The sequence below is a fragment of the Mya arenaria genome, chromosome 9 (genome assembly GCF_026914265.1).
Source record: "Mya arenaria isolate MELC-2E11 chromosome 9, ASM2691426v1".
In the NCBI taxonomy this organism is placed as follows: Eukaryota; Metazoa; Mollusca; class Bivalvia; order Myida; family Myidae; genus Mya; species Mya arenaria.
Window position 1 is genome coordinate 41,260,867 of NC_069130.1, and position 21,575 is coordinate 41,282,441.

Below are 21,575 nucleotides of genomic sequence, written 5' to 3' on the forward strand. Positions count from 1 at the left end.
ACATAAAGAAACCTGCCTTGAAATAGTGACATATGTTCCTTAAAGGGACTAGACACCAGATGATAACATTGCAAGGAAAAAAGAGAATAATGGTAAAAACTTACATGATATTTATATCGTTTATAAAGCTGCACTCTCACTGATTGAACATTTTGACATCTTTTTCATTTTTTGTCTTGGTACGAGCCATTTTTGGCGAAAATCCATGGAAACCAGTGATATAAGACTGCTGACAAAAATAGATCGCAGTTTTTATATTTGAGTTAAAAAAAATCATGTTTTAGGCATATTTCTTAAACCGTTAGTAACGGTTTAAGCTATAAAACATGTATTTTCTAACGGAAATATGCAAATCTGCGCTCTGATTTTTGTCAGCATCTTTTATCATTGGTTTGCAAATATTTACGCAAAAATTTGCTCTTTCCAAGACAAAAAATAAAAAAAGTTGTAAAAACGGTAAATCGGTGAGAGTGCAGCTTTAACAACGCATTGAATTTTACCTTCTGTCAGATGTATCGCATCGCTTAAGACACATGTATCTTTCACAGTTTTTGCAAATCTTTCAAACGCAAAATTTACTGGGTCTGACTACCACGTAAATCCTAGTCAATTTAAAAATAGCGTCAGTATATGTAGCTGTACTTCGTTTTCACGTGAGTTTCACACGCTAAACATACACACTATATACTGGGAAATCATTAAGCGCTATTTTTAAACTGGCTAACCCAGCTGAGAAAGCGACGAAAAATTCTTTTAATCATGAAAAACAATGATTTACCGGCCTTATTCAAGTTCGTATTGATAAATCTTGGCTTGCTTGGAGGAAATACTGTATTTGCCGATTTTGGGACAATCTGGTGTCTAGTCCCTTTAAATTTGAAGACATCGGGGAGGATTTAGGCATCGGATTGAATATAAGGTGTGTCATTAATAAAAGGGTGCATATCAAACAAGAGCAACCTTAGCCCCAAAAGAACGGAAATAAATAATAGTTGATAGGAGTTTCTTCTTCAATGGTTATATGTCTGGATAGATAAAACTAAATGGAATGAAGCGGCGGAATTAATGATAATATTAACACGGCTGTCAACATGACAGATCGAGAGATCCAGACCATTTACAAATAGCATTGTAAAGTATATATGTAAAACACAGCTAACTTTGCTACACGGACCGATACAATAAGTGAGTTATCAACATTTCTTTCAACATAATTTAACTACGAATTTCATTTAACATTTAATTTTCGGTTGAAATTAATATTCGCAAGACAACTTCACTGCGTTATGCGATGGAATAAGTGATTAATCGATTACTGTAGTATTGATTGACAGATTTCATCCAACGTTTGATTTTTGGTGGAAAGTAAATATGCAATAACATTACATCACCATGCGATGGAATTAGTGATTAATCTATATATCTCCAAGTTGATCTAATCGACATATTTCTGGCAACATTTGATTTTCGGTGAAAAGTGAATATGCAAAAAATGATGGAATAAGTGATTAATTAAAGTTGATATAATCAAAAGATTTCATTTAACGTTCGAGTTTCGGTAAACAGTGCATATATAACATAATTTCACTGCACAAAGCGATACAAATAGTCATTAATCAAGATATCTGCAAGCAGATATTGATCGACAAATCTGGTGCAACGTTTCATTTTTCGGTTGAAAGTACAAAACATGTTTATGTATAACACAACTGCAGTGAAATTAATGATATATTAACAATTGACCGACAAATCTAGATCATAATATCGGCGAAAATGATGAATAACACGGCTTACATACCTACTGCATCGAGTGATGAAATAATGATTAATTAACGGACCTACAAATAAGACCTACAGATCTTGATACGGATAAAGATAATGTGGCCAATAGTTTACCACATGCCGCCAAGGTTGATGTCTTATATTTGTACATGCGGTGGTGTTAATTAGAAACAGACAGGCGGGGAAAGACTATGGAACTCTGAGGAATTCTTGCAGGTAGTATAATAGAATATAATTGTGTTGCTCGCTGGCTCTGTACAAACATTCGTGAGTCTTGAAGCCAAATCATGTTTCTGACGAAAATCTCGTGTACTGTTACCGGTAATTCCTCATAAGTTATATTCTAAATCACTACCAGACTATCATTAGACTACCGTTATCAGTAGTATGTGTTTGTGGTAAGAAGTTAACACTCCATAGGGGGTCAGGTTTATTTGTGCCTGCTATTTATTCTTTTCTCTGTGACATTTTCATTAGGAGAATAGAGCATTAAGAGAGCTGTGTTCTTTTATGACTTTCCTTGAAAAAGAAACTAGGCAAAATCGATGGCTTAAGTGTTCGACTTTCACTAGCACAAGTCGAACTCAATGCAGAGACGTAAGATCCTGTATTTCAATATGAAAAGGTGCTAAGGAAAAATAAGTTCAATAGGTGTAATTGTATAGAAAACTTTTGAGGCGAGTTGAGTAGAATCGGTAAATCTGCTGGCGCTGCTGGATTAGAATACAACTGACACACTTGTAGGATATTGTAGTGTAGAAGTCGAAACTTTCAAAGGATTATTTGACAGGAGATTACACAATTACTTGGGATATTACAGAACTTCTAAGACTTGAAAGAGGTGGTTTAATATCATATTAATCCACCACTAGTGCTTGGGACATAGGCAGATATAAGTAATTTCTTAGAACCTGACAATATTTGACAGCGGATTAATCAGCCAATATGAGTGAGACGGAGAAAATGGCACCGACCGCTTCTATGGAAACTGTGATGATCATCCGACCATTTAAGGTAATGTTGTAGCTTTGATAAACAAATATTTTGGCACGTCTGGATTGGGCTTACATACAACTAAGTCAGTAAACTATATATTTGCTATTCAGAGCAAAGCACGACAGCACCGTACTATGTTACACTGTACGTACTACACTACACTACACTACATTACACTACACTACACTACACTACACTACACTACACTACTACTCTACACTACTACTCTACACTACAATCCACAACACTATAATCCACTACACTACGCTACACAGCATTGTACTTCATAATACTGTTCTACACTACACTACACTACACTACATTACTCTACACTACACTACACTAAACTACGCACCATTGTACTTCATAAAATTGTTCTACACTACACTACACTACGCAGCATTGTACTTCATAATACTGTTCTACACTACACTACACTACACTACACTACACTACACTACACTATACTACACTATACTACACTACACTACGCAGCATTGTACTTCATAATACTGTTCTACACTACACTACACTACACTACACTACACTACACTACACTACACTACACTACACTACACTACACTACACTACACTACACTACACTAAGCAATACAGCATTGTACTTCATATAACTGTTCTACACTACAATACAATGCACTACACTACACTACGCTAAACAGCATTGTACTTCATATTACTTACTGGCGTTTATACGCCACTTAACTACGCTACATTGTACTTATACATAACAATTTACTGAACTTTACGTACACTACATAACAATGCACTGAACTATACGTTCACTACATAACAATGCACTGAACTATATATACACTACATAACAATGCACTGACCTATACGTTCACTACATAACAATGCACTCAAGTATACATATACTAAATAACAATTCACTGAACTATACGTACACTACATAACAATTCACTGAACTATACGTACACTACATAACAATGCACTAAACTATACGTACACTACATAACAATGCACTGAACTATACGTACACTGCATAACAATGCACTGAACTATACGTACACTACATAACAATGCACTGAACTATACGTACACTACATAACAATGCACTGAACTATACGTACACTGCATAACAATGCACTGAACTATACGTACACTACATAACAATGCACTAAACTATACGTACACTACATAACAATGCACTGAACTATACTGTATACATTGTACACTGCTATACTGTTTTGTACATACGCCATGGTACACTGTACAACATAACCATTATATACACTTGTCTTTAAAACACTGCGCTGTGCTGTACGAAATATCATTTTACCATACCATACCATACCATACCATACCATACCATACAACACTATACGAAACAGCACCGCACCACGTCACACCATACCATACCACACCACACCACAACACCATACCATACCATACCATACCATACCATACCATACCATACCATACCATACCATACCATACCATACCATACCATACCATACCATACCAATACCATACCATACCATACCATACCATACCATACCATACCATACCATACCATACCATACCATACCATACCATACCATACCATACCATACCATACCATACCATACCATACCATACCATACCATACAACACTATACGAAACAGCACCGCGCCACGTCACACCATACCATACCATACCATACCATACCATACCATACCAATACCATACCATACCATACCATACCATACAACACTATACGAAACAGCACCGCGCCACGTCACACCATACCATACCACACAACACCACACCACACAACACCACACCACACCATACCACACAACACAACACCATACCATACTATACCATACCATACCATTGGAGTTGTACTAGTAGGTTGTTTATGGTTATGCGATATATTTTCACCATTAATACAATTGTTTTTATTTACAACACAAAATGAATCAATGTCGAAAAAAATGGTTTTTATGAAGGATGCCGTGTTGAATTTCAAAGAAAGGTATAGGTCTCTACCTGGTGAGACGATAGAAGATCACAATAAATCTTTTATCACTCACCAATCATTTAATATTTTTTCAACGTTTTTATTAGCTAATAAATACACGGTTACAATCTTGTTATCAGTAATTAATATTTTCCATAAATGCATTATTTAGGAAGTAGTTAAAGGTTTATAACTCAAAATGTATGTTTGCTATTTATGTGTATGTATTGATTTTGAATAAGAGTGTCACTTAAAAAAATTATATAGTTTCAAAATCGCTCTTATTTGTAAAATAATATTAGGGTTTGTATAGCGAGGACAAATGTAATGGAATTTAATTAACAACTATGTAATGTGAAGTCATATTGCCTGTGTGATTTACGCGAACATTCAATGAGAAGAAGTGTCCTCTGACAGCCGTTATAATCAGAAGTATTTATATGGTTAAACATGAAAGCAAGTCGTCTGCAGAGAGTTTTGTAGTTTGGGTATTCACAAAGCATGATTACTTAATTAAACTGTGAGCACTAGCGGGTCCGTCAGGTGCCCTTAAATTGTCCAAGTGAATTGTTTATATCAATTAAATAATTACCTACTTTAGCAATAGAACACAGCAGAAACACCAGCTTGGACTGGAATCAGCAAAATATGTATACCCAAACCTCATCCCCGAACTACGTTAAAAGCATACTTTTTTTCTCCCCCTCGAGTCACTCTTCTCTGGGGTCCAATTCTGGACGCCCCTGTCGGCAACATGTTGAATGTATTAGCGTCAGTGCAGCTGTTGGTCATGGCGTGTTTGTCATTGCGTACATTACCGCAGGTAAACTCATAGATCATTACTTACACAAAAGGCCGTACTTAACTGACCATATGTTTTGGGTTCCGTTTTCGAAAAAAACGTCGAAAACTTTTGATACGGCCTTTTGTTCTAACTTCGTACTCAGGGCACATATATTCACTTTTATTAAGATGTCATCAGAGAGAACGGGCAACAAATCCATATTCTTGTAATAGACTGAAATCTGGACAGCAAAATAAACAATGCCAATGGACTTTTATATGCCCAGATTGGAATTATTTGCCAATTATTGGCTGTTAGTCAGTTTGTGACTTGTTTTTCACCTTCTATTCCTTTTGTATCGAGTAAGTCCTTACAGCAACGATCAATTTCATTCATTCAACAACGCCCGGTTTTATTTTAGCTAAGGCCGAAGAAACAACAATATTTGGTTCAGGTTACCCGACCCTACGTACGAATTAGGCGTCGAACCTACCGTCTTTATAGTCCGTTGGTTAAAATGTGCGTATTTTAATATGCTGTTTAGGAACCTTTTAAGCTCCATAAAGAAGATTACTGAATCACCAATCCCCAATGATGAAAATTACCTTCCGGCATAATGTCTAATTATTAAAAAAAGCGCATGTGAGTTTGGAAAATGGACGATTCGGCGAGACCGCCATTTTGTCAGAACTATTTTCGGAGCAAAATATCAGCATATTAAACAATATTTGACCAAAGACAAATAAGTAACAGCCAGGCTGAGTGTAACATTCGTACCCTATCCCGAGCGTGGGTTTCCTCGGGGTACTCCGGTTCGCCCCAGCCACCCCACAACCCCCAACACAAGACCACACTATCGTGCAACATCGTGCCAACGAGAGTGATAAATATAAATAATGCGGTACTTACTTGTTTCACAATCGTTGTTATATGAATAATTTTAAAATTAACTAAAAAAGCCTTCCTAGCGTACATGTTTATGAAAAGGATGTAACCCAAACGTAAACCATACTGTTTTCGCCTAACCAAACATTCAGGTATTATTACATTGTTCAGGCATTTTTACCATTGAGTGGTTAGGATTTCTCAGCAAACATGCAGTGACTCAACCAAAGAATAAATAATAAACCCACAGCACATGTCTTTATTTCTCGGTAATGGGCCAGAAAAACCATCGATCGTTTGGCAGGCAACCGGGGTGCCGTGAAAGTAAAGCTTTATACATCTGTTTGCGTGCATGCATGCGTGTGTAGAAGTCGGCTACATGCCTTTCTTTTCACATAAAACCCAGTCCCTGTATGCAATGCGGCAAACATTAACATACTTTCACATACAATCCAGTCATTGTATGCAATATAGCAGGCATTAACATTGAGTCGGTGATCCGAGAAATAAACTAGACAGGTAGGAAATTACAGGTAAATGAAAGCCACGTGCTCATGTTGAAAGCTTGACAAATAATCCCATCTACACGTGCATCTCTGGCATCAACGTGGGAATAGTTAAAGGTGAAAACGCACATAGATGTTGATAGTATAGATTCAATGACTTTTTTCTATGGTGCTTTTATCAGGTACCGCTAAAATATCAGTATTATGACACAGCAAACACCATGTACCGCAATCAATATCGGTTTTAAGAGTGGGAAGGTGCACCCAGGCGCCGAAATGTTCAAGCACATTTTTCGGTTCAAAGGGGGAGGGCGAGCTCCTTCAAGGCTGCGTCCACTAAGTTGTGCTCCCTCTAAAGCCAAATCCTAGACCCACCCATGGCAACCACCGCAATTGTCAAACTAAGAGCATGACAAGCGTATGGTAATGCTGATCTGTTGTGAAGTGAAAAAGGGGCGTAACTCGACGATTATAATAGCCAGAGTTATAGACTTTGCTTCACACGTGTGCATTGCCTCTTGTAACATGCGTATTACGTTCCATGTGCATATCTTAAAGGGTTGTTGAGTGTTGGTGTTAAAGCGTTGTACACTGACGCCGACGACACTTGGGCTAGTAACAACATATTACGATTTGTGTCTTCATTTAAACGACAAGCTAATTACCTCTTCTACCATGTTTGATAATGAAATTTTGTTTTCGTCTATAAATTAACTCCCATATCGGAACGGTTATTAGAAGGCGGAGCTTAACCGTTCAGTAACAAGCATGCGGATCAATTACAAGAATATTGACTCATACCACACGCTAGACATATCGGTAGAGCGTTGGACTCTAAATCGGACAAACCCGGGTTCGATTCCCGGGCGGACCAGGTTACTTCTGTTGTGATTGGTTATGAAATCCTTTCTACGACCATTCGCACTGTACCAGTGCCCCTGGCATGTAAAGAAGTTGTCAGTTCCTTGCAGGGGTGAAGGCACCTAGTACTGGTTCTGCCCAGGATTGTTCTGCGGTGGTTGAACTGTCACTCTGGGACCCTTCAATGTGCTAACGCCGGGACCCGGAGTATAAACTACTAACACCACCACCACCACACGCTAGACATTGAACGGTGTCCCTGAAAACATTGCGCACAAATAAGAGTGTTCTATGGGCATGAAACGGGATTCCATTCTATTATATTATACGCCTAACCTGAGTTATTGAAACAGTGTCACCCACTACTCCTAACGCACGTGTACATTTTCAATAACTTATAAAAATAAATGTATGGTACTTTTTCATAAGGAAAATAGTTTGTTCTTAGATTGCTCTGTTAACAAAAACTATAAATTAAATGTTAGGAAATACTATATAATCAGTATTAGTATCGTTAGACGCGAAGACCCCTTCTTTTTTAACTTTTAAAAGAAGAAAATATCAAATAAAGGATAAAACATATTTCTCAAAGCAATAAAAAAGGTTTAAGGGGTGGGGTGGGGGATCCGGGAAACCGTAAACAAACTTTATTTCTTTTACACCTTCTTTTTATGGGTGTAGTAAATTTTTCCTCTCCATCGGCGTCAACAACTTCAACATTAAGGCATCGTATAAAAGCACGTCACATGAGCACGTGGCATGAAGAAAAAAAAACGAGTAAAACTCATATGATTGAATGCTGTCAACTTTACTTATTTGTATTTAGTATTGTATATAAATATTTTATTAGGGCGGATCCAAAAATTGGCGTTAGAGGGGCTTTATAGTCCGAAAACTAAATATCGATTTGGAGCTATACATATACTTGGTAGAGATATATGTATACATCATGAAAACTATACATACATTTATGTTCCCTTCTCCTCAGGTTGGTGCTGCAATTATAGGGTTCGTCTCTATGTTGGTGAGCGGACTGTTTATCGGGGCCTCAGACTGGATTGAACAAGACGGCTGGCGACAGGGCCTCTGGGAAGAATGCATTGAAACATCCCCCGGCAGAGTGAACTGTACAAAGTTCAACCCGCCTGGTAAGAATTTCAAGGTTTGGTTTCGACGAATGAACATGTATTAAGGCATTGTCAATTGTACTTTTTTTAAATTTGCATATACGTAAACCATCCAATCACCGATTGGCATGAACCATCCAATCACAGAGTGGCATAAATCATCCAATCACATAGAAGATAATGTCTTTTGTTTTTGTATAAACATAGACTTTATGGGCAAATGGATTAATTTGTTTAATTTAACATAAAGTGTATTAAAATGGAATATTCAATATGTTTCTTATGTCATATTGTTATTTTTTACAAAATCTAGGTCATCATAAGGCTAATATTTTTATCCGGGCACTAAATATCGCGATAAATATCACTTAATGTGTATTTCTCGGAATCGACGAAAATGACCGTCAAAATAAAGACGTACATCATGAAACCATCTTAAACTATTTAATGTGTTTCCTTTATATCGAGAAATATATTATGAATTAATTTTTTGACCTTAAAAGATTGCATATGTCCGTTGGCGCATGATTTCATTTAACATGAACAACAAAAATAGAAATAGCAATTAATAACTGTATCCATAGTGTATTTTTAGTAATTGAGTTTCAAACATATTATAACTCATTGAACTGATAGCAATTTTTCATGAGGTCTACAGGTATCTTTGGTTATTCTGCAAGGACCAAATAATGACATTCATAGCAAGGGTGGTCGAGGGGATATTAGGGGCCTTAATAGCCACTTTAATGACACATATAGTTTACTAAGTATCTATGATATGTTATTGAATTGTTTCAGTATACGTGTTCGCATGTCGAGGACTTGTCATCCTGGGCCTCATCATGACGTTTATAGCAAGTGTGACCGTCTGTCGGGGCCTCAATAATGAGAAAATGAGCACGCGGTACCGGTGCTACTTTATCGCCATGCTAGTTTACTTTCTAGGAGGTAAGTCGTACTAAGATGTATCATTCTTGTTGTTTTTTTTGTAAAAACAGTCGAACCCCGTTGGCTCGAGCTCATAGGATCCGGTAAAATACATCGAGCCTCAGAAAATTCGAGCCAAGCGATAATCCTTACATTTAACAGAATAAAATCGGTCCTAAACATCCTGTTCGAGCCAGTGAGAAAATCGAGCCAAGCGAGTTCGGACCTACGGGGTTGCATTGTAGACAACATTTTTATGCTAACTTATTGTATGTGCAATAGGGTTACTGGTTGAAAATATAGCAAACGCTGAATCCACACGATTCTGACCTTTTTTCCCTCTTTTAAAAAAAAAAACCCGCCAAAGTTGCAGTATGCGTACTTGACCACATGATCCTAAAATTGTCCATTTTCCAGTTTTAAAGCACATCAGAACGCACAGAATGCAATATGGATTTCAAAATTATCCGACCCCCTGACACAATTATGAACCATCATGAATAGAGGGCTAGCTATGCGCCTGGGTGTAGGTTAAGTAGTACCAGCAGTCACTGGTAATGTTAGTTGAATATTTAAGTCAGTTTAAACATATATATTTTACAACGATTGTGAAACATGGTGTAACAACATCTCGTTGGCATGCGAGAGAGTGGTCTCGTTATGTGTTGATAACCGGTGTACCCGGAGGAAGCCCACTAAGTCTAGCTTGGTGACCACAAACCAACCTCACACGCGCCCAGGCCGGGAATCAAACCCGGGTCGCCTAAGTGAGAAGCGAGTGCGCTAACCACTGCTCTAACAGGACAGCCTTATAGTTTCTATAATAATCTAGTTAATCTAATAATTTGGTAATATCATATATTGTAAATGGACAAGGCTTCGAAAACTGATAGTTGAAGAGTGCTAGAAGTATTCTTAATTTTGACCGAACCTTTGCAAGAAATATATATCTTATATAAAATATATTTATATACGCAACTTTTTTCCCAGAGATAAAGACATGATAAATTTTTCTTCGATCATAAACTGTTTAGTGTTTACAACTATAAATGATTTCACTTCCTAATATTTTCGTCTTAACAGACATTTTCCTTTGCAAGATTTTATGTTTTGTTGTTTACTCTAGATAGTGTTATGATAAATGCGAAATAAACAACGCCATAACATGACATGGCAAGATTATATGCTGTTGGTTTCAAATTAAGTAGACATTTGGTTTCAAATTAAGTAGACATTTTTAGCAGAATTTGTGTTTTTTACCCTATGCAATTCATTTCAAAATCCGATTTAATTACCGTTGTTCATAAATCATTCAAATGCAATTGCATTCCAAGTATGATTGCGTAATGGTTTTGAATGACAAGCGCTTTATACTGCACTGTCTGAAAGTGATTTGAATCCATGATATAATGCGTCAGCATTTTCTTTTTTCCAATAGTTTTATTATTTCCGTTTTAAACGAGGGTTGTCCCAAAAATGTTACTTCAGCTGTAACAACGGGGTGTTGGTCATTCGGAACCCCTCGGCCATTTTTCATCGAAAATAACATCGGTTGTAAATGGACGGTTTACAATGTCAGAAATCTTAACACTTCAACTACGCTGCAAGTAGATCGCGTAGTCATTTCATCTTAATAACCTAACTCTTAGGAATTAGAATTATTTATGCAATAATACACGTCAATGGCATTCAATTTAGACTTAATAATACAAAATACACGTCACGTTAATACTCAATTAATTAATACTATTTTTTAAAAATTTAACGAACTACTTCTACTACCGGCATACACCCGAGGTTGATTTCGTTGGAAAATGGCCGAGGAGTTCCGAATGGATGTTTGTCTGACGCTGAACATCATTCAATGCATTTTTCTTTTCACTTTTAATGCACGTACAGATTGCAATAATGATTTTAAAGCGTTGTGCCTATGAACATATAGTCTGCGTTGAGTAACTTCATCTTTAAAACCTGCACTCTCACAGATTGAACGTTTTGACAACTTTATATTGTCGTGGGACGAGCCAATTTATGCGAAAATGCATGGAAACCAGTGATATAAGACTGCTTACAAAACATCAAATCGCAGATTTTCATACTTCAAGTTCAAAAAAGGATGTTTTATGCATTTTTCTTTAACCGTTAGTAACGCTTTTAGTCATAAAACATTAATTTTCGAACGGAAATATGAAAATCTGCGATCTGATCTTTTGCCAGTAGTTTTATATGATGTTTAGTTTTAACGAAAAAAATGGCTCATTCCAAGACAAGAAAAAAAAAAAGTTATCAAAACGGTAAATCTGTGAGAGTTCAGCTTTAATTAAAGTCAAAGTCGGTCCAAAAATATACTAATACTTATATCTGTGGGGATTGTTGTGGTACTGAAATTGATGACGTAATTTCCTTACTCTTTTCAGTTATGTTTGACATCACTGCGCTTATAATCTTCCCTGTAAAGTACTCGGAATCGATGGGCGAGCGGGCGGGCGAGGTGTGGTCAGTCGGCTGGACATATTGGATCGGCTGGCTAGTTGCTGGACTCATGCTGACCAGTGCCCTACTTTTGTGCCTGGACAAAGACGCCGACGAAATCACGTATCGCGAGAAGGTCGAATATGAGAACGGAATCGAAGATGATGATGAGGTCATTATCTAGGGCTTATAGATTTGCAATTTTTATGATGAATATTTTATTGATAACCAAAATTATTTTTGGCGCGAAATGCAGACTGGTTAACCGCCCACTTGTGAGTCCAAGTCCCTGGTATTTCTCAACTACCGTTCTTTATAAATATTTGTTCGGATGCTCGATTCCAGTGTCTTTCAGAAGTTAAGGTTAAGAAAAAAAAGATGAATCATAGCATGTTAGAAATTAATTAGTTGGAAAACATCAACTTTCCCGAGAGATTGGCTTATCAGATAAAATCAAATTCTGCCTAAGTTTGGAACGTGATTCTATCGAATTATTGAGCATATTCAGAGATATCCTGGAAGTAAAATCCAGTCTTTCTAAATTAATTTAGTCTAGACTGCAGACAGACACGATTCTTTAGACGCCGAAAAAAGTCTTAATATGAAGTTAAGCAAAAAAAATTCCTTTCCCACCAACCCGACCAACTTTTTTCCCTTTTGACCCAACACCCTTTTTTTGCTCGAAAAGCAGATTTATTTAGTTATTTTCTAAATGAATGAATATTTGAGTGTACATGTTAAAATTTGACCATTTATATTTAATATTTTCTAAAATAGAGATATACCGTGATATAGGTCATAAAATTTAGTACATAATCACGGTTTCCCTCCCCCCCCCCCCCCCCCCCAAAAAAAAAAAAAAAAAAAAAGTTATGCCGACGTACCTACCCTATCTTCCTCAAGATGTCAGTGATTAAACAGATTTGCCTTAGATCTATAATCAGTTATACCGGAGTTGAATATTGCGTGATTACAAGTTAAGAAATCTTGTAACAAAATGGTCGACTTGGGATTAATTAATTTTTCTTATTTTCTGTCTGTGGGCGAATAGACATGATAGTGTGTCTGTGTGTGTGTGGAACATTTGTCTCCCTTCATAGCACTTAAGAAGAAAACTACTGCTTACATATACATTTAATCAACTTCATTATTTATGTCTGTCTGCGAATGGATATGATTTTTTTGTGTGGAACATTGTCTCCCTTGCTATAAATTGATGTACTGATTCCATATATATTCCATTTCTTAAATCACGAACATTTTATTTATTTATTTTTTTACCATTTTTGATAACCATTGATTTAAAGTGTTTTTTTTGACATGTTTTATATGTGTACTGAGCGGAAGTGATTCTGAGAGATATTATAGGGACTAAACACCATATGATTCCAAAATCATCAAATTCAATATTTTCTGAAAACAAGCCTAGAAGTATCAATACGAGCTGGAATGAGGCCGATTATACATTATCTAACATGATTAAAGTACTATTTTGTCGCCGTCTTAGCTAAGTTTACTCGTTTAAGATAACGCATAATGCTTTCCAAGTATACAGTGGTGTGTATATTTAGTATGTGAATATCCGAGTCTATAAAGACGATAATTTAGATTTACTAAGATTTACGTGTTAGACAGACCCAGTAAATTTCGAATTGGATAAAAATGCGAAAGATACATGTGTCGTACGCGTTGTGATAAACCAGTAAGTAATATTGAATGTGTGGTACACATCGATAATTAACAATTTTATGTAAGTTTTTGACAATTTTCTTTTTTTTTCTTGCAATTTAATCTTATGGTGCCTAGTCCCTTTATAAAGCCAGGGACAGGGTGACCATTACAGAGGCATCTTAAGGAAATTAGTGTGAAGAAGAATTGTTGAAATTGTGGAAAATGTAGATTTTCAATTTAAGATTCCTGTGTAATATTGTCCCTGAACTCCGTAACAACAAAATACAGAAATCATTTCTCAATCTCATTCTCAATCCATTTTATCTGATTTCTTAATAATGTTCAGTTCTGTTCTGTTCATATATTACAACAGAAAAGCAGCAGAAAAGGAATAAACATTCGCATGTTATTTCTTCTTTTAAAAGCCAATTTGTTAAAGTATGAAATGGTTGTGTAGTGTTAAAATTATGTTAACTCATTATGCATAAACCAATTGGGTATAATGCATTATTGTGTGAAATTATTAAGAATATGTTTAACTCTAGAAATTTTTTTTTTTACCATTATGATAAAAACTTTGTATTTACATAATCTGTGTGTATAAATGCACCTTAATAAGGAATTTAACATAGCCATTCGAGCCCTTCTTTGCTAGTATGTGGTGAAATGAGTTGACCTTGAGAATTGATTAATTACATGTATGTGATATTGAGGCCATGATTTATTTGCGACTTTCACTCTTCCGAATTTTCCTTGTTATGACTTACAACATTCCCACCATTTATTTGTGCTACATATCCCAAGACACAACCGCGTTCACAGACCCGGAAGTTTAAAGCTGCACTTTCACAGATTTACCGTTTTGCCATTTTTTATTTTTTTGCTTTGGAATGAGCCAAATTTTGCGTATATGTCTGGAAACCCGTTAGATAAGATTGCTGACAAAAGAACAGATCGCAGATTTTCATATTTACGTTAAAAATAATGTTTTATGACAAAAACTAAACTCATTATGTTTAAAACGTTAGTAACGCTTTTAGCCTTAAAAATGAAATTTTGAACGTGAATATTAAAAAACTGCGATCTGATCGTATGTCAGAAGTATTATATCACTGGTTTCCAGACATTTTCGCAAAATCTTGCTTATTTCGAGACAAAAAAATAAAATGAAAATTGTCAAAACGGTCAATCTGTGAGAGTGCAGCTTTAAAATGCACTTTCGCCATATTTGTTTACCTTTAACTTATTTTCAATCATCTTTATGATTATCATCAAACCATAGGAGGTATTTGGATGTACAAAGTTGTTTCCATAGGTGGTAGTATCAGATAAAGATGATGAAAACCGAACTGCTCGCTAAATATTAAAACGATAAACATACTATTTAACGTTCGAGTTTCCTCGAAGTGTTTAGTATTCTTAAGCACAGTTTTCGCGAAAAAGTTTGTGCATCCATGCAAATGTGCTCATTTTGATTTTAAATATTTGAAACATTTAGATTTATTGGACGAGGGTAAACCCATTTGGGGGGCCTTCTTATAACATAATGTTATCATATCCTCAACTATAATTTTTATTATGTATGACTTATACTGCCGCCTATGGTTGTCACAACACCACAATTCACGAAATCAAGTGCCATTTGATTTTCATATTTGTTGTTTAAAATTATGTTGGTTTTGATATACAGATTGAATGGGGTGCCGTCGTATGATTTATATTTTTTGTTGAAAACGATAATTGCATTGATTTGTACTGATATTTCTGCAATATTTGTGTGTTACAGACATATCTTGTACACTTTTAAGTCACAGCAAATTGCCAAAAGAACAATTTTTAAGACAAGCAAGTTGCAAAACTAACTCTTTTTATCACTTACAGCAGATAAGTTTTAATACCAGCATGTTCCCAAAATATTTTTTTACTACAAGCAAACAGCCAAAATTGATACAAGCAAGTTACCAGACGAAATACTTTTACTACAAACAAATTGCCAAACTAACTACTTCAACTAAAAGCAAGTAACAAAACGAACAAAGAAATATTAATTCTTTAATAAAAGCAAGACACCAAAGGAATAATTTTACTCCAAGCAGATTGCCAAAATAACATTTTGCTGGAGCTTCCTCACCGAATGCCTGAATTTACGTATGCTGTCTATACACAGTAGATCTACTTTTACCCAAGTCCAAATTTCATTTATGATATCTCTACACAAAATAACTACTTTTACTGCAGGCCTTAGTTCATTTATCATATCTATACACAAAATAACTACTTTTACTCCAGGCCTAATTTTATTTCTTATGTTAATACACACCAGAACTACTTTACTGCAGGCCTTAGTTCATTTATCATATCTATACACAAAATAACTACTTTTACTCCAGGCCTAATTTTATTTCTTATGTTAATACACACCAGAACTACTTTACTGCAGGCCTTAGTTCATTTACCATATTTATACACAATAGAACTTCTTTTACCCAAGGCTTAATTTCTTTTATCATATCTATACACAATAGAACTTCTTTTACCCAAGGCTTAATTTCTTTTATTATATCTATACACAAGAGAACTACTTTTACCCAAGGCCTTATTTCTTTTATTATATCTATACACAACAGAACTACTTTTACCCAAGGCCTAATTTTATTTATTTATCTATACACAATATAACCACTTTTACACAAGGCCGAATTTCATTTATTATATTTATACACGCTAGAACTACTTTTACGACAGGCCAAAGTTCATTAATCGTATCTATACACAACAGAACTACTTTTACACATGACCTAATTTCATTTTTTATAATTTTTATCTATACATAATAGAACTGCTTTTACCCAAGGCCGAATTTCATTTATTATATTTATTCACACTAGAACTACTTTAACTGCATGCCTAAGTTCATTTTTCATATCTATACACAATAGAACTACTTTTACTCCAGGCCTAAGTTCATTTACCATCTTAATACACAATAGAACTACTTTTACCCAAGGTCAATTTCATTTATAATATGTATACACACTAGAACTACTTTTACTCCAGGCCTTAGTTCATTTATCATATATATATATACACAATATAACTTCTTTTACTCCAGGCCTAATTTCATTTATTTTATTTATTTACAATATACTCATGTATCATATCTTTTTGTTCTCAATCATGAGCCTTTGTTGTGTTATATTTATGTAATTTATTATGTAGGTACACCTGCTTGCTCAAGAACATAAGTTTTACAATTCCATCAGGCCAAAAAAATAATTGTTTGTTTAGGGTAACCTTCCCAAAATTTCTAGTTAGGTAGGGATTATTTTTTTTCAAAATCTGTCTTAAGTTCAGAGTGTTTTCTTGCACATGGCAGTCTTCTCTACATTACTGTCATTGCCTGACTTTGTTTTATCATATAAACAATAATTCTGATTAAAATCTGCGTTTATCCGCCCTTTGTAACTCTCTATTCGCTAACGAATATTTTTTTTGCTCAGAAACGGAAAAAAATAATAAGGGTCGGCGCATTTTTATAGGTAGGGTCGGGTTACCCGAAACAGACATTTTTTTAGGCCTCATGTAAATATGTAAGAATGGCCCTTTTTCATTCGCTCCAAAACACATCATCGGCTTATTTCCGCAAGCCGAATGTTTCTGTTTCTGAGAAAACGGCTTCTAAGTTCGAAAAATAAATACGATCTATCTAAACCGGTTTTGCTTGAAATGTTTTCTATTTTGGTTCTAGTAGTTTTATCACGTTTGAGTGACAACCGACATTAATTAGAGCTATATATATTAAATATATACATATGTTTAAACTCTTTTTAATTATGCAATTTATTGTTAAGAACGTGACATATGAACGCTTGTCATAAAACGATAGAATATATACGTATAAATAACTCATGTTGGAGAAGTTAACGTTTTATTTCAGTTGAATGTTTGCAGACGTGTTTGATTCCAGTTTGTCAATGGTACCAGAGTAAAAAACGTCAAAATATTATTAAAAAAAATATTGAAAAATTCTGAATAAAAATTACAACATCAAAAATGTAAAATACTGTCGAACCTCGTTGACTCGAGCTCCCAGGTACCAACGAAAATACATCGAGCCAAACAGAAATGCTCACCTTCAGAATAAAGAAATCGGTCCTTAACATACAGTCCGAGCCAACGAGGAGTTCGAGCCAAACGAGTTCGAGCCAACGGGGTTTCGACTATATTATAATACATAGACATGTTGCTTTTACTCCCTTTACTGTCTATATTTACTTGCCAATTACAGAACCATTGTATCTTTATGAAAAACATATTTTTTTATAATGATTTATATTTTTGATATTGTAATATTTGTTTGGAAATAATAAGATTTTTTTTTCAAAAACAACGTTTGGAAGTTTGTTACTCCGGCGCCAATGCATTTTGTCACTACCTCGATTGTATTCCATGTTTACCGTTGATTTGCTTTCAAAGATTGTTTGAGTATTATCATTCAAATAAAAATACAATGGATACTCCTTATGTCGAACTCTTGTGTCTCGAAAACCATCGTTTTGTCGAACCCCCACATCTCGAAAGTATCGGTATGTCGAATTATTATTTTTCCAATGTTTCGTTTCATCGAACTCTCATATCTCGAATGAGTCGTTATGTCGAACTGTTATATCTCGAATGTATGGTTATGTCTTAAATTGTTCTGCTACCAATAGTTAAAATGAACATGCGTTTGAAGTTTATTTCTATGAACCTCTACTCCAATTGTCTGTTTTTTTCCTTTTCCATTTAATGAAATGTTTTGAATGAAATCTACAAAGTAGACGGTTATGTTTTGTGGATATTTCTATAAAGAATTGTCCATGTTTGATAAGAAAAAGCTCTTAACACTGTTCTAATTTCAAATAAAACAAATCAATGTAATGACAGAACATAATTCATAACACTACAAATTAGCTGAACTTTAATAAGCAAATATCATTCAAAACTGAACTGTCTACGAACCCAAATCCGAATCACTCTTTATACAGTTACTAAGTTATTACACTGTTGTCCAAAAATAACTAAAAACTCTTTTTATATTTGTCTTAAATTATCTAAACGTCCAATCATTGTTACTTCAGTCCTCGTCAGGATTTTTTTACCAAATGCTTAAAAAACTGCTGGTAAGATTGCACAAAGAAACAAAGGTTTCACGACGGCTGGTTAAATCACTCTCGGTGTTTCTGTAGGAAATTCGATTTTAAGACAAAAATATTAAGTCCTCAAAGTCAATATTTAAAAAAAAATCTACTCCAATATTTGAAATTTGATGATTCAATTTCTAAAAATTAATGCCAGTTTTTTGTTTACCTTCAGAAACTGACTGAGAGTGATTCTGCCAGATCCGAGACTGAATCCGACATTGCTTATGCGGACGAGTGTTTCAAATGAAGCACCAACATGTGAACACCGACAAGGATTTTATAAACAACGAGGCCCGGTCAAGGGTAGAGCTTCCTTCTCCTAAGTTATTTTTGAGGCACCAACATGTGTACATCGACAAGGATTTTATAAACATCGAGGCCCGGTCATGGGTAGACCTTCCTTCTCTTAAATTATTTTTGAAGCACCAACATGTGTACATCGACAAGGATTTTATAAACATCGAGGCCCGGTCATGGGTAGACCTTCCTTCTCTTAACATGTGTATATCGACAAGGATTTTATTTTAATAACGAGGCCCAGTCAAGGGTAGACCTTTCATTTCCTAAATTATTTTTTAAAACACCACCATGTGTACATCGACGAGGATTTTATAAACAACGAGGCCCGGTCAAGGGTAGACCTTCCATCTCCTAAATTATTTTTGAGGCACCAACATGTGTACAGCGACAAGGATTTTATAAACAACGAGGCCCGGTCAAGGGTAGACCTTCCTTCTCTTAAGTTATTTTTGAAGCACCAACATGTGTACATCGACAAGGATTTTATAAACAACGAGGCCCGGTCAAGGGTAGACCTTCCTTCTTTTAAGTTATTTTTGAGGCACCAACATGTGTACATCGACAAGGCCCGGTCAAGTTATTTTTGAAACACCTGAAAACACAGGAATGTTGGACAATGATTGTGACGTCATGAAAAGAAAATGATTAAAAATATGTAACCATATTGGAATATATCGTTGACAGAATGGGAATGAATCGTTGACCACCATTCGTTAAACATGTTTATTTATATTTTTATATTAAAGGAAACACAGAAATGCCAATGAATAATGTCACTGGCCGTTATTATAAACAGTTCTGGTGGACTCGATATATGAACGTTTTGAAGTGTTATGTAAATAGTGTTATTAAAGGGTCATCCCTTAAAGCTGCACTCTCACAGATTGAATGTTTTGACTTTTATTTTTTTGTCCTGGAACGAGCCAATTCATGTGAAAATGCATGTAAACCAGTGGCATGAGACTGCTGACAAAAATGGATCGCCAATTTTTATATTTCAGTTGAAAAAAATGCTGTTTTATGCATTTTCTTAAACCGTTAGTAATGCTTTTAATAAAAAACCCATTAACTTTCAAACGGAAATATGACAATCTGTGATCTGACTGTTGACCAACAGTCTTTTATCACTGGTTTGCAGATATATACACTCATTCCAAGACAAAAATAAAGAAAAGTTGTAAAAACGGGAAATCTGCGAGAGTGGAGCTTTAAAACTCTCCTGACAATTTATGTATATATATATATAAACAAAGTAAATATTTAAGTTGCATTGCTAAACATGAACAATATGTACGCTAGTACATTATTATGTAACGCTAACAGTTTCTTGGATTTTATATCATAGTTTATATCGACATTTATTGATTGTGTGATGAGCGAGATTTGGAAATATTTAAAAAAGTATTTTTGACATTTTCATGAAATATAAATATAAGACCATTGCATTCATCCCGATGAAAGAGTTGTTTTCAACAGAAAACAACATGAAAGCGATCTGTTTCATTTCATGTCCATTGTTGCCTTCATTTGCTAAACAAAATAAACTGGATAGCTATTAAACAATTACCTAGTTTATCATTACTCCCAACATTCGATTTTATTATAAAATTTCAAAATAAAATAAAGCAACAAACCAGCAACTCCCAGGATAAAAGGTATCTTTCATTGCCCATTACGGTCGAGGATGAGAGATAGGTACATACCAGCCCGAGCTTATGGTGTTTGGCGGAAAAGAGGTTTCCCGAGTTTCCGCAGGACAAACTGTACGAGGATTTGAATGGAATCATCTTACACTTTCGGCCATGAAATATTTTATTCTCACACTTCAGTTAAACAAAATAACGTGAAAAGGGTTTTCCTTCCGCTGGAAATCTTTAGTACGTAGTGAATATAATTTGAGTATATATATATTTATGAGTGACCATTCCTGGTTGTCATGGATATGCGTGCAGTGATTCCGATTATGTAAATACTCAAATCGTTCTTTAAATAATTCTGAGAAGAATGCAATATTATTTCTTGAATAGTGCTTGGATACTATTTTATGGTGCCATTTGAAGCGAGAAATAATTAGTTTGGATTTTAAATATTGACAC

The 21,575-nt window shown here is 35.1% G+C and overlaps 1 protein-coding gene across 2 annotated transcripts; it reads left to right on the forward strand.

Annotated features, from left to right (window-relative positions):
* The first annotated feature begins 1,501 nt into the window (after nt 1-1,501).
* Nucleotides 1,502-21,042, forward strand: LOC128246689 (claudin-10-like). Of its 2 annotated transcripts, XM_052965039.1 has the most exons (5): nt 1,504-2,796; nt 8,788-8,947; nt 9,725-9,874; nt 12,271-12,497; nt 19,352-21,042. In XM_052965039.1, exons 1-5 carry the CDS (start codon nt 2,728-2,730, stop codon nt 19,424-19,426), a joined length of 681 nt encoding a protein of 226 aa, XP_052820999.1. In that variant the 5' UTR covers nt 1,504-2,727; the 3' UTR covers nt 19,427-21,042. The 2 variants fall into 2 exon arrangements, with proteins under 2 accessions (XP_052821000.1, XP_052820999.1); XM_052965040.1 differs by lacking the exon at nt 19,352-21,042 and having other exon boundaries at nt 1,502-2,796; nt 12,271-13,155.
* The last annotated feature ends 533 nt before the right edge of the window (nt 21,043-21,575 follow it).